A 14,678-nucleotide genomic window follows, 5' to 3' on the forward strand; every position below is an offset into this window, starting at 1 on the left:
GAGGTTTTTTTTTTCTCCTGGAACATATAGGAGAGTTGCGCGTCATTTTATTAAAGATAGATAAAAAACAATCCACGGCTTGGTTAGTTAAATTTTACATGTGTGTCTATTGAAAGGGATAGCTAGAGGGTATATGATTCATTGGCAAACACCTTTACAAGGTATGGGTCTGCAAACCACTCCTCAAATGCATTGTTCATCAAGAAGGTATTTATCTACCACGGTGTAGATATCATAATTGTCCTAGAGCACCAGTCAGGAAAGCATTAAGGAAGGAATTTTATTGGCCAAGAACCATAGCAGATTGTTCAAACATGTGAAGGTTGCCAGATGATAGCAAATGCAACTTCAAGCCCTAGAGCATCACTCGGTGTTGATTTGTCACACATGCCCCTGAAAACCTTTGCTCTGCAGTGGTTGTAGAATAGTTCACCAAATGGATTGATGCCAAAGCATTGTCAGCTATCACCTCGACGCCAACTAAAAGCAGTTCTAGAAAACTTCCCAGTTCTCAGAAGAAAGGTTCCTTTTGGTGGAGAGAAATTTTAAAGTTGTTAACCAAATTCAAAGGCATGGCAAGAGTGCAACCAAACTCAGGAAACACATGCTTCCTTTGGGGGATTTATGGGGGGAGGAGACTTTGGAAAATAGGTTTCCTGAACTGGAGTCTTTTGCAAAAAATAAACTAACAACTTTGGCAGAAGGTTATCAAACTGAACCTTTCCATAACTTATTTCAGTTGCCTATGTCAAGACAAGCACATCAACAGATGTTACAGCTCCAGCAAGAGATTCAATAATTACAGCTAAATGAAAATGCAGATACATGGTCTTACATCTGGAATTCTAACAAATTCTCAGTCAAACGTGCTTATAGGCATCTGAACGGTCATCAGGTGGTCCACCCGGCACACAAATGGATCTGGTCCTCATCCTGCCAAAACAAACATAAAGTCTTCTTCTGGCTTGTGCTTAAAGACAGAATCAGCACAAGGGAGCTCCTGAAAAGAAAGAAAATGCAACTGCCTGATTACACTTGTGTCCTCTGTAATGAAACCATAGAAGAATCATTAACACACTTGCTGCTGGAGTGTCAATTTGCCAGGCAGTGTTGGGCGTTAGTAAACGTTGAAGTGGACTTGGATCTTGATCCGTTTCAAATTCTACAAAGCTTCAAGGACCAGCTAGGAGTGCATTTCTTTATGGAGGTAATCATACTAATGTCATGGTCAATTTGGAGGGCCAGGAATGACTTCATTTTCAGGCAGATTCAGCCAGCTATAGCCTTAGCAAAAGAAAACTTCAGGGAAGAGTTCAGATGGTTGCTGCTAAGAGCCAAAAGGGCTTACTTTCCAATGATTGAACAATGGACTGCAAATCTTGTTTAGCGAGGCTTTGGGCAATTCTTCTGTTGCTCTTCTTTACTTCCTTTTTTGTTTCCTGATTTCCCCCTTTTGATGAGGAGGAGAAGCTGTTCCTATGTAATCTTGAAACATTTTTCCTCTAAATAAAGTTTCCTGCAGGGGTGCAAACCCCTCCAGTTCTTTCAAAAAAAAACAAGTTATATGCCATTTCAGTTCCCTTAAGCACTAGTGGTTGACACCCCTAAAGCTCTTTTACACATTGTCATCCATATAAAATAGATGGTTCTTTATAATTCTGCATAGGCACTAGTATGGTTCAAAAGGGGGAAAAACTTAATAGAACGATGTGATGTTGCCTTTTTTTTTTGGTGTTAACAACAACTACCCAAGTTTTTGGGATGTTATGCAAATAAAATGAACAGAGAAGAAACCATCAATTTGCATGTTTTCTTGAAAAAAAAAGGTGGATTTGGGAGAGAAACATTATTTCTTAAGAGCACGCCACTATCGAGTGATGAAAGCAATACTATTACCCTAGTTTCAATTCAACATATTGCTCTGTACTTACATAACTTTATTTACTGCTATGATGAGTACTAGTCATAGGCATGCCGGTATAGGTAACAACACCAAGCGGATCTAAAGGATATGATTGCAATGTAAACCTTTAAGCAGCACCTTCTGTAAGCCAAGTATCTAAAACCATTAGACCAGATATAGTTGAAGATACCAGAAATTGCTTATATACGAAGATACTAAAAGTTGGACACCACTACTCAGATTTCCAAGATGACAGTGGAGGAGTCTCAAAATACTTCCAGGTGTTGCCCATTTGAAGATATCGGTCTCCCTGGACATTACTAGCAGCAGCATATGACTCGAGTTCATTCATTTCCTCTGGTGTGAGCTTCACAGATAATGCTCCAATGTTCTGGTTGAAATTTTCGACTTTTGTTGTGCCAGGTATGGGACAAACATTGCTGCCTTGATGGCAAACCCAAGCTAATGCAAGTTGTGATGGTGTACATCCTTTTCTTGTCGCCATTGAATTAACTCGCTCAAATATTTTGGGCATTCTTGTCAAGATTCTCTGGTTGAAATCTTGGGAAAATCTGCAGACCAATGAAATTCTTAATGAAAAGATACAGCTGACCATGCATATCACTCTTGCTAATTAGAGACCTCCAACGCATCCTCCAACAGAAAGATTTGTCCATCACTACATTGGACTCCAATCACTATCGATAATAAGAGCAATAATATCTACTTTGTTTCCTAAACAAAATTACCTTCATTTTCCATTTAACCCCTAAAAATCTATGTCTAAATCACGCACATTTGCCATTATGGGACAATCTAAAGTAAACACCTAAATTTGCATCTAAATTACCCACCCCATCATTATGATTGATAATCTAAATAACCCTCAAAATTGCATCAAAATTACTCCACTTGTAATTGTTGAGAGTAATTCGAAATGTCTCCCCAAGATACATCTAAGATACCATGATATACTGTTATGAAAAAAAGAATCAATAACTACAGTTGTTGTTATACATGTTTCTAAGTTACCCACTTCGTTCATTATTCTTACATAGAAAAACCTAATCGAAAGTAAGCATACATGTTATGCCATCGTACAAACCATGTATACTTACATATATGAGCAATAAATACATATTCATATGTTTTAGCAATCATCAAAGATGTTTCCTTAATGATAGACATACCGGGAAGTAATCACAAATTTTAAATTATATTAATACCCTATAATAGTATGTTGTGTAAGTTGCTACTTTAGATAAATTTAAATTTTCTAAAAATAATATGAAATATCTATATTTGCAGTATAATTGTAACTACTCTGTTGTTTATAAAACAAATACTTCTACATGTACAGACAAATTAATGTGCACATAGCCTCTTTACTTTTAAAATTCTTTATAGCAAAGAATGATAAGTAATTTTGATTAGTTATTATATGTATGACTAATTACCATTAAAATTACCAAGTGCTATGGGATTTGTAAATGGAAAGATGAATAAATTATGCTGGAGATGGTTAGTTAGCTTGCAATCAGAATACAACGAAATTGCCAGCTCAAATCAGCCTCAAAAGGAGAATTTACAAGCAAAGTTGTATATAGGTAGCAGTAATGCGACTTCACCTTCCGGGCATCCTGTTCTGATAGTGAGTCAATCAACTTTGCCCCACCAGACAAGAAACCTCTACCTAGTGGACTGTAAGCCGCTATCCCGATTCCAAGTTCTCTGATGACATGATCAGGGGTAATAATGTCATATACTTACTATCTACTAGCTATGTCACATTATCACTGGTGATTAAAAGTATCATGCTAGTAATTAAAATGAGCAAATAAAATACCTGCAAGTAGCTAGGGATTATATCTTGTTACACATCTCTAGACCATATTGACCACTCCAGCTGCACCACGGTGATTTTTTGAAGGAACTGGAGGGGCCGGGGCCCCTACAGGAGAAATATATTGCAAGAAAACAAAAGGGTACAAAGAGTTTTAGAATAGTTCTAGTTTGCAGGGAAGAGAGGTCAGGGGACAAAAAAAGAAGCACCACGGTGATTGGATGAACCGCGTGAGCTCTTCTGATTGTCGAAGCAGAGGCTTCAGATAAACCTATGTATCTTATCTTCCCTTCTTCAACCAGTTTCTTGAGCTCAGAAATCTAGCAGCAACGCATGCAAAACAGCAAAAGTAATTTTATTAGCATTCTAGTACTAAAATATAGGTGCAGTACAGTAGTGCGGATTTTAAAGGGGGAAAATATATGCACTAATAGCCTCCTTTTTGTCACGAGCGAACCGTCGCAGTTTTTGCTTGATTGGTCTTGCGGTCTTCGAGACATTTAAGGAGTGCTCGATCAGGTTTCGTGGGACACCGGGCATGTCTGCGGGTTTCCATGCGAAAACGCTCACGTTGTCCCTTAGAAACCTGACGAGCGCGTCTTCCTATTTTGGATCCAGGTTAGCCCCGATGAGGGCTGTCTTCTCGGGGTTGCCTTCGACCAGCTGCACTTCTTTGTACTCCTTGGATTTCGAGTTCTTTCTGGCTGTCTCCTGCTCAGGTAATCGGAGCTGGTCGGGAGGCAGCTGTGCGGCTTGGTTTGCTGTTTCCGCCATGCGGATTGAGAGGTCGATTGCCTCGGTGATCTTGAAGCTTTCTTCTTCGCAGGTGTACGCAGTGTAGACGTTGCCTCTGACGGTTAGGACACCCTTCTCCGTGGGCATCTTAAGGACTAGGTATGAGTAGTGCGGGACTGCCATGAACTTTGTCAGCGATGGGCGGCCCAGTATGGCGTGATAGGTCCCGTCGAAATCCGCGACTACGAAGTTGATGAACTCCGTCCGGAAGTGATCGGGTGTGCCGAATTGGACAGGCAATGTTATCTGTCCGAGGGGCACCGAACTTTGACCTGGCAAAACCCCCCAGAATTGGGCGTCGTAAGGTTTTAGTTGTGCCGGTGATATCTTGAGGGCGGGCAGGCTGTTGCGGAAGAGGATGTCGATGGAGCTTCCCCCGTCCACGAGCACGCGCTCGAATCTGATGCTATTGATGCAGGGATCAAGAATCAGTGGGAAACGACCCGGCTCTGGGATAGCGGCCCACTGGTCCTTCCTGCTGAACGAGATCTCCCTGTGGGACCACGCGGGAAATTTCGGATCTGCGATCAGCCTTTCCGTGCTGTCTATGTTGAGGCAGGCTCTCTTTAACAGCTTTCTTTCTCGCTTGGACTCAGTGGAGACCTTGCCCCCGAAAATGGAGTGGACCACGTCAGTGGGGCTGACGTATTGGTGTCGGGGGTCCCTATCTTGGTCCTCATCCTCATCTTCGTAGTCGTGCCCGTCGCGCTTGTTATTTTTCTTGGCGGAGTCCTCTTGGGCGGCCCGCCGTGTATAGATACTTTTGAGGACGCGGCACTCTTCCATGGTATGGTTAGACTTTGGGTGTAGCTGGCACGGTCCCTTCAACGTTTTGTTGTAGTCGTCTTGGTAGTCCCGTCGTCCATTGGGACGTTTGACCGTATTTACTTCGTGGTCGTAGTCGCGAGGGCGCTTTCCTCTGAAGTCGTGTCGCGGCTGTCGCGCCGCCGATCCCAACCCTCTCGGTGATCGCGGTTGTCGGAGCGGCGGTGATTTCTGTTGTCGTAGCGACCACGACCGTCATCTCGCCGGGAAGGCTGGTCGGGGCCTCTCGCATCGTCTCGGATTAGTTTTTCTGCGTCATCGGCATCGGCGTAATTTTTAGCCGTGGCGAGGAGCTCTGCTACCGTTGATGGGCGCTTACGCAACAGTTTGTTCCTCAGCGCTTCATGGAAACGCAAGCCCTTGATAAAGGCTGAGATGGCCTCGTCATGAGAAATCTTCGGGATTTTGAGGCGCATATCCGAGAATCGTCGGATGTAATCGCGCAGAGGTTCATTCTTCCTGTCTCTTATCCTTTCAAGGTCATACTTGTTTCCGGGCTGCTCGCATGTGGCGATGAAGTTGTCGATGAAAGCCTGGCGTAGCTCTTCCCAAGAGTCGAAGGAGTCCTCGGGCAAGCCGAGAAGCCACTGATGACCAGCTTGGTCGAGGACTACGGGGAAGTAGTTAGCCATGACGTGCTCATCTCCTGCCGCTGATCGGACGGCGATTTCATAGAGAGTGATCCAGTTCTCTGGATTTTCCTTGCCGTCGTATTTTTTAAGTTTTTCGAGCTTGAAATTGCGGGGCCACACGACCTGGCGGAGGTGTGAGGAGAACTGTCTTAGGCCCGGAGGACCGTGGGTCGCATCGTACTCAATGCGGCGCAGGTTTTCGTGGACTGCCCTCTCTGCGGCGCGCCTGTTGATGCGGTCCCGGGCATCTTTGGGAGGGATGTTGTGGCGGAGATCCCTGTGTTGATCTTCTTCTTGGCCGCGTACGCCATGAATTTGCTTGCGGCGGCCATCGGCGTCCCGACCACCATCGTCGCGCCGCGAGTCCCTTCGACGGTTGTCGGAGGAGCGGCTGCGGTGACGCCTGCTGGGTGAGACCTGGCTACGATTAGTCTGGTCGGAGGCGGCTTCCGTATAAGAGACGTCCTGGACTCTCTTGAGCAGAGTGGCTGTCTGTCCCATTGCGGCGATCAGGTGTGCTCGGATGCTGGTCCGGACTCCCTGGCATTCGGGGGTGTCAGGAAGCCGATCCAGGTTGGCCATGGCGACAGCCACGTTGGCGCTTAGCGTTTTGTAGACTGGCTGGTCCCCGACCATGTCAAAGGCATCGTTGAGGTTACTTGGTGGCATCTGTTGTTGCTCGTCCGCACGCCGTCGGGCGCGATCGGCGTTACGCTGTTCGCGGAGTTGCCTCTGGTCATCTGTTTCTCCGTCAACGGCCGGTTCGTCGGCGCTGACATTGAACACAATATCCCCTCGCCGGGGGGGGAATATCGGGAATCGGTCGAAACCCGGAGGGTGTGAAGGAAAATCCAGGTCGTAGCCCTCGTCTTCGGTGTTTATAACCTCGGTGGGGACGGAGCCGGTGCTTGAGTTGGTGCTGGAAACCTGGCCGTCCCGTAGCTCTCGGATTGTCACCATGTTGACATGGTGACGATTGTTCCTTGTCGGCGACCAACCCGCCTTGCTGAAAACGGATTGGACATGCTGTGAGTAAACAGAGGCCGAGTTGTTCAGGCCGCAAGGATAGTCTTCCTTTTTGAGCTCGACGGATCGTCCTGAGGGGGTTGAGGTTATCGTCAGGGACGTTCCCAGCCGTTCGTGTGTGGCGACACGAGTTGGCCGGCGGGATTTCGAAAAATCCGCTCGAGCAGCTTGGTCGGGCCGGCGCAGAACTCCATCTATTAGTTGGGAGACTTCGAGTAGCTTGGAGTCAGCGCGATCGAGCGCTTGGAGGAGGTCCGAGCAGTCGATCTCCTTTCCCTTGTAGAGTGGGAACGGTGGTCGGGCGCTTGGTGCCGTCATGCGTGTGGTCGGAGACGGCGTGATCTCAGATTGGATCTGGATCTCTTTCGGAACCGTGGTCGCGAAGCCGCCGCTGCACGTCGTCCACGTGATCTGGCCGACGGTGAACGTGAGGCCTTCGGGCACGGTCGCGGAAGCTGGGATCGTGACCATCTTGTTCGCCGGAAAAGTTGCACGCACACCCCCTACCTGGCGCGCCACTGTCGACGAAAGCTAGTCGGCAGTCTACCTTGGGGTATACCCACGGTAGTAGTTTATCGGTAGACGGTGCGCAAACTACGAACTCGGTGGTGACGCAAGACACGGACAAGCTTTTTATCCAGGTTCGGCCGCCGAGTTGGCGTAATACCTACGTCCTGCGTCTGGTTGTATTGATTTGTGTTGAGAGAATACGATGTCCTAGAGGGGTCCCTTGCCCCTCCTTATATAGTCTGGAGGGCAGGTTACAGATCTGGAAACTAATCCTAGTCGGTTACAATTGTCATGGATAATTCGATGTCAATTCCTATTCTAACCGACTAGAATCCTGCTTGATCTCCACATCTTGTTTCCTTGCGCGAAACTCCAGGTTGTCGGATCAAGCCTTGAACTCGTCTCGTAATGGACCAAGCCTCCTGGCCGAAGTCTAGCCGTAAGGGTATAGGGGTTTATACCCCCACAAACAATAAATAATGCAACAATAAAAATCACTACAATGCAACTCCCAAGAATTCGTCAGTATGACAGAGCGTGAAAACACTGACCGTGACCTCAATCGAATTGGTACCCTGGTGTCGATGCGGTGTTGGTAGTAGAGATCGATGCGGTCGACGCCGAGCCGCCGGAGGCTGGCCTCGCACGCCGCCCGCACGTACGCCTGGTCGCCGTGCACCTCCCCTGCTTGCCGTCGACGTACAAGATGCCGAACTTGGTGGCCAGCTGCACCTTGTCCCTGACAACCCCACCGGCGGCCTGCAGCTGCAGCGCCTTGCCCAGGAGGAGCTCGTTGGTGTGCGGGCCGTAGAAGTCGGAGGTGTCGAGGAAGGTGACGCCGGCGGCGACGACGGCGTGGTGGATGAGCCTCACCATGTCCGGCTCCGGCTTGGGCGGGCCGTAGGCGAAGGACATGCCCATGCAGCCGATGCCTAGCGCCGAGACCTCGAGCCCCTGCGACCCCAGCTTCATGCGCGGCACCATCACCCGGGACGACACTACCGAAGCAGCAGCAGCAGCCATGGCGATGGAGATGGATGGTATGGTTCTTGTTCTGCTCTCCCTACTGCTTCAGCTGATGCTTCAGAAGGTTCGTTCAGTGACACGAGCTTGTTCGTCCCAGAATTTATTATACTATATAGTGTGTTGGGATCGAGGAACGGCTGAACCTGAACCTGAACCCAAAGTGGCAGTAGTCAAGGTCAGCCGTCAGTGCGAGTTTCACAGTAGTGCCACTGATGGGCTGACGACGTCACTGCCTACGTGGGATTGCATAGACATGTACGTCACAGACGACCTGTTGGAGCTGGTGTGATCTATCCATGGATTCCTCTTCCTCCTCATGGAGCCAGCCAGCGCTGGACGTGTGACAGCACCGTCAACCAGGCCCCAGCCACTATTCTTTTATCTCTTCCTTTTCTTTCTCACTTCGTTCTACTCATCCTATATATTCACTTGCTCCTACCACCTATGCTATGAGCACAAAAATTTCTTCAGCTGTTTACTATAGTTTTCTCAAAATAATTTAGGTACAAGACTTATTCAATAATCCATTCTGATGCTGTTTTTTTAATCTGACATCTGAATGGATGAAGTGAATTGGAAAATTGAGCGGCATTTAGCCATTTTCATTCTGATTTCTGAAGTCCACTATTACAGGAAAAACAAGAGCACAAAACACAGAACATTACCTCCTCCTTTCAGTAGAAAGGATAGAATGGGAGAAGACCAGTATGATATTCAACATGCCTGCCTCTTCTATGCTCCAATCACAACTCTAGCAAACTACAATTTTACACGGAGATGCTTCCAGCTCTCCATGCTGCTCAAAACCACAACAGGGTATACTACCAATAGTCATTGCAAGAGCAATGACCATCCCTAAAGCAATGAAATCGATTGTTATCTCGAACGATAATTTCACGACAGGTTATCCTCGAAATGAGCTTGATGGCAGAGTGGCAGTCACTGCATACTCGGAGGTTTTTGGTGACCCTAATGGTCTCACCTGGTTCAGTAGTAAGGAGGCTGAATGCAATGGCAATTTTCTCACTGTGATGCACTAGCGTGTGTTCCTTCTCCTCGTTTTCAATGTCAAACATCACCACCTCGGTACTCGGTTTATAACCCATGGCCTTCATTTCCATGCCTAACTCATCAAGCTTTGCATAGATTTGATCAGAGAGGGGATGTGATTTGTCTCCAACATGGAACTCATGGACCTTACCATCAAGTTCAACCCAACTAGATGCAGGGACCTTCTCAACCCCCTTTGCCTTCATTTCCAACCTGAGCTTTGCGGCATCTTCCCATCTTCCACTGTTAGAGTATATGTTAGAAAGCACGACATAATTTCCAGAATTCCATGGCTCCAATTGGATGAGCTGCTTCAACACATGTTCAGCAAGGTCAGCATTACGATGGATCTTGCACCCACCAAGGAGTGCCCCCCATACAACAGCATTTGCCTCCATTGGCATGTCTTGAATCAACTGATGAGCCTCCTGTAGCAACCCCGCACGACTGAGCAGGTCGACCATAATACCATAATGCTCAATCCTAGGTCTTATGTGGTACAACTGAGTCATGTTACGAAAATACCGCCGCCCATCTTTTACAAGGCCGGTATGCGTACAGCTGCAGAGCAATCCGATGAAGGTATTATCATTCAGTGTCATGCCTGACTTCTTCATCTGGCCAACAAGCGCAAAGGCAATCTTCTCATGGCCAGTCATGCCAAGCCCCAAGATCATTGCATTCCAGACAATGATATCTCTGTTCCTCATCTTCTGGAACACCATCCACGCCTCACCCGTGCTCCCACACTTGGCATACATATCAATCAGTGCAGTACCAAGGACTGGGTTGCCAAGAACTTCATCCCACTGCAGCATCCCAACTACCCGCCGCCCCAAATCCAGTGCACCTAACCTTGTGCACGCTGAGAGCGCCCCAGCCACTGTATAACAATCAGGCCTCATTCCCTCCACCTGCATTGCGAAGAACAGTTCCAGAGCCTCCCGTGGATGCCCGTTGGAAGCGTATCCCCCAACCATCGCGCCCCAAGCCACCACATCCTTGTTCTTCATCTTGTCAAACACTCCCCTCGCCTTGTCCATTTCCCCACACTTGACATACAAGTCCACCGCCGCAGTTGCCACAAACACGTTCCCAGCGATCCCCTCCTTCTCCGCGGCCGTCCACACTTCCTCCCCAGTCACCAAATCCGCGACACGAGCGCATGCGGTGAGGACCCGCACGGCCGTGAAGCTGTCAGGGCGCACGCCACTCGCGAACGCGCTCCTCGCAACCCCGATGGCTTCCAGGCCCCGCCCCGCATCCATGTACGCGGTGATGAGCGCGGTCCAGGAGACGGTGCTGGGGGGCTGGCGCATTTCGTCGAACGCCTTCTGCGCGTCGTGCAAACGGCCGCATCTCGCGTAGAGGTTGAGGAGGGAGGTGAGGACGTGCGGGTTGGAGTGGGAGGGAAGCTTGAGGGAGCGCGCGTGGAGCTGTGCCCCCGCGGTGAGCGGGTCCGGGAGACGGGAGGCGGACTTGATCGCGAAGGGGAAGGTGAGGTGGGAAGGGTTGGGGAGGTGGGAATGGAAGCGGAGGACGTGGAGGTGCAGGCCGGAGGAGGAGAGGGCGCGGATGAGGAGCGGGGAGAGGTCGCTGAGGAGGAGGAGGTCCAGGCGGAGGAGGCGGCCGTGGATGTGCTTGACGGTGAGCGCTGGGAGGTGGCTGCCGGCGCTGACGCCTGTGAGCAGGACACGGCGGATGGCCTCGGCGGCGCCCGACATGAAAAAGCGCCAAACAAAACGGTTTTTTCAGTTAGAGCATCTGAATTCAGCTGCCGCCGTGGCTTCAAACTGTTTACTTCCACCCAAAATCCAAAAACTTTTTAAGATTTTCCATCACATCGAATCTTTAGACGTATGCATAGAATATTAAATATAAACAAAAATAAAAACTAATTGCACAGTTTGGTCGAAATTTACAAGACGAATCTTTTGAACCTAGTTAGTCCATGATTGGACAATAATTAGCACAAACAAACGAAGGTGCTACAGTGTCGTGAAAAAATTTCGGAAAGGAACTAAACAAGGCCTAATCGTGTGCAAAACATATATACGTGCAGAGAATAGCATTGGAAAGTCAAGATGGGCAGGCAAAGTGCAAGGCTGCAGAGTTTCAGTTGGTGCACTCTGATTCCGGTCAGATTGAGTTGAGATAACATCATTAGAAGATGCATACAACGAGGACGAAGCAGCCAAACAATTTCAGTTCAGGCAATAGATGGACAAAATCAACGGTGCAAGGAGATGACACAAGTTCAGGCATGTCACTCCCTGCCCGCCTGTTTTCAGTTCAGGCATGGTCAATGGTCCCGTCCAAGTGGCAAGCCACTTCATTCATCAAGCACTGTAAACAAGCAGAGATCTCCAGTATCTTTTCTCTATCCCAAAAACAAAACAAAACAAATAGATGCAAAGCCACTTCATTCCAGAATTCACAAACATAAATGTGCAAGCCAACAAAAACACAAGCACTCCAAGGCATACCATCACATAAAATTTCAGCACCAATATAATTTCTCATCACCCAAAACCATCTCTTGCATATTATTAATCTCTTTCCTTCATCTTCTACATGCTAATATTCTATACTACAGCATCCTGGTTGCGTTCCACAGAAATATGTACTTCCCAGGCATGTTCACCCCAGCAAACAAAGGAGGAATTGGGATTCGGTCTCCTCATTTCTAGTATACAACATTAAGATTTGGATCTGCTCAAAGTCAGTATCGCAACTAAAAACCGGCAACCGTTTCTTGATAAAGAATGACACAAAGTTGACCAACTCACTTTCACCATGACAGATGCTCCATTATGCTGTAATTGCTGCGTGTCATATCCATGCTGCTTTGATTTGAAGTAGGCACAACATTCAGCTTCATTGGTGATGGCATCATCAATAAACTTGAACTTCAAATGCATCAAAGCATGTAGGTTCACGGCAACAACAAACTTTCTTAATCCACATGGCTGACCAACGGCGCCATCAAAGAGATGGATTTCTTTCTCTACTACTAGTCCACTTACTGAATAAGTAAGGACCAGATGGAAACCATTTTCATAAACATGAGTTATGTCCACTTCTATTGTTGCCTCCACAGCAAAGTGGAACATAGCTAAATGTCATGTCAACCGCACCACCAACACCATCGATACGACTCAAGAACGGTTTGAACGCTGGTGTCATTAATTCATCGAAATCTGTTACTCCATCGATTAACTGTGTGTCATCTAATTCTTCTTCTCCTCTCTTAATCTTCATATCAAATTCTATGAGTACACCAACAGACATATCAGTACCTCGCTTGGGACCAATCATCTCTATAGGAGAACCCTATAAAATAAAATCAAATTAAATATTTTAGTAAAGGCTCCACGGAAAAAAATGCAAATATTTCTAGAACTTTAGTACAATATAGATCAAGCAAACTCTACATGAGTTCATAACCGATAATAATAAGATATATATATGCTTTACCTGCTCCAATGTGATGGGATCAACCCTGCTTCGATTAAATACATAGTTGCGTAACGGGTCCAACTCCCGAGTGTCTCGCACAGCTATATATCCATAAATCTGCACTGGACCGCTATCCATTGAAAGTTTACCCAATTCTATGGAAAATATTTGCATCATTGCTTGCGGGCTATGTCGGCAACAAGTTTCCCGATTCGGATAGCAATTGCTTGGGTTTGAAACTAAAGGGCTGCTGCCTCCAATTGGGCTTTGACATGACATACAGAAAAAGAAGTTATTATAATGATATAATAATTTCGAGAATAAAAAGATTACATGCACTCACTGCAATGAAAAAAGAAACACTTGTTTGTAAATTATTATTCAGAAGAATTAAGACAAAATCCATTCCATGTTTAGCTTACTAAATTCACGAAATCATAATTTTGGTGAAGTGAAGATAACCACAAATGTTAATTTGCTCACGGTGTGTAGTTCAGTGTCGAGGTGCGCATTTTGTCAAGAAATCATATTAAATGTCGAAAGGGAAAGCAAAAGAAATTGGTATTCGCTTACTCTCATCGGCGTCGGAGATGCGGTAGATCTTATGCCATCCACCGGTGACGCTGTAGACGGCGCCGTCGCGGTGGGTGCAGTCGGGCAGCATCGTGGCACGGTTGATGCCGTCGGCTGGACGTCCGTCGCCGCAGCGCGGCGATGCCCTCGGCCCTCCCTGGTGGCTCTAGCAGCTTCCTCAAAGAACTGGATCCACTCTTCCTTGTCCTCTCCTTCAGGGATGTCGAAGCGGCCGCCCCCGGGGATCATGATGTATTCGTAAGGGTGGTCCGGCGGCGGGCTAGACTGACGGCGCCGCCGCCGCCGCCCATCCAGCCGGCATATATGAGCGAGGGGGGGTCGATCGGGTCCCGTCCCAGGTCCGAATCGAGTTCGAATAGGCCTGCAGTGCGCATCAGATGCATTGAGGCTCTTCGCGGCTGGGTTGCTTCGGAGTTCGGAGCGAGATGGGATGAATTCACCTATCCAGCTGTTTCTGTTTTGTCGGCCTTCCAACAAGATCACGCCGATGGGAAGAACCATGGGCAAGGCAATATCGTTCACCTATCTTGGGCTAGCCCAACAGGGGAAGAAGCTCCTGTTGAGCTCCTCCATGCTCAATGGCGCTGGATCCTGTTTGTTTGGCCGAAAAGACATGGCTACATTTCATTGATTTTATTGAGAGAAAAACATTGGTGAATGTCTGTCACTCAAGTGAACAGTAGGCTAAGATTGGAGACGATTTTGACACGTATATGTCGGTGTCGCATGTCTACGCTGAAGATGGAGACGGGCAGTCTGCAGAGGACACTCAGGAGGAAGATGGCTGAGAATCAACAATCAAGTGCACAAAGGCGCAAGGTTACAGTAGTGTTGAGATTTAGCCCTTCAGAGATGTTCCTCTAGTAGAAAACAGTATACACATGCACTTTAGGGGCAGTGAAAATACTTCTTTTGCCGGGCGTTTTGATAACAAACTGCCACACACAAATATTCCTGAAAATAGGTCACAGTAGATGCCGTTTGGGCATTTGGTGCACAATGCTTGCGAGTGCAG

The 14,678-nt window shown here is 47.4% G+C and overlaps 2 protein-coding genes and 1 pseudogene across 3 annotated transcripts; all 3 read right to left on the bottom strand.

Annotated features, from left to right (window-relative positions):
* LOC8067592 lies at positions 633–8,978 on the bottom strand (annotated as a pseudogene).
* Positions 9,134–11,375, bottom strand: LOC8079983 (putative pentatricopeptide repeat-containing protein At3g08820). The gene has a single exon (XM_002450071.2). It carries the CDS (start codon positions 11,332–11,334, stop codon positions 9,382–9,384), a length of 1,953 nt encoding a protein of 650 aa, XP_002450116.2. The 5' UTR covers positions 11,335–11,375; the 3' UTR covers positions 9,134–9,381.
* Positions 12,049–14,548, bottom strand: LOC110435597. Of its 2 annotated transcripts, none has more exons than XR_002453371.1 (2): positions 13,088–13,632; positions 12,049–12,943 (listed from the first exon to the last, which is right to left on the bottom strand). XR_002453371.1 is itself a non-coding variant. In XM_021461310.1 (2 exons), the coding sequence occupies exons 1-2, from the start codon at positions 14,162–14,164 to the stop codon at positions 12,668–12,670; spliced, it is 798 nt and encodes a 265-aa protein (XP_021316985.1). In that variant the 5' UTR covers positions 14,165–14,548; the 3' UTR covers positions 12,049–12,667. The 2 variants fall into 2 exon arrangements, 1 of the variants encoding a protein (XP_021316985.1); XM_021461310.1 differs by lacking the exon at positions 13,088–13,632 and adding an exon at positions 13,643–14,548.

The sequence above is a fragment of the Sorghum bicolor genome, chromosome 5 (assembly GCF_000003195.3).
Source record: "Sorghum bicolor cultivar BTx623 chromosome 5, Sorghum_bicolor_NCBIv3, whole genome shotgun sequence".
NCBI classification, from domain to species: Eukaryota; Viridiplantae; Streptophyta; class Magnoliopsida; order Poales; family Poaceae; genus Sorghum; species Sorghum bicolor.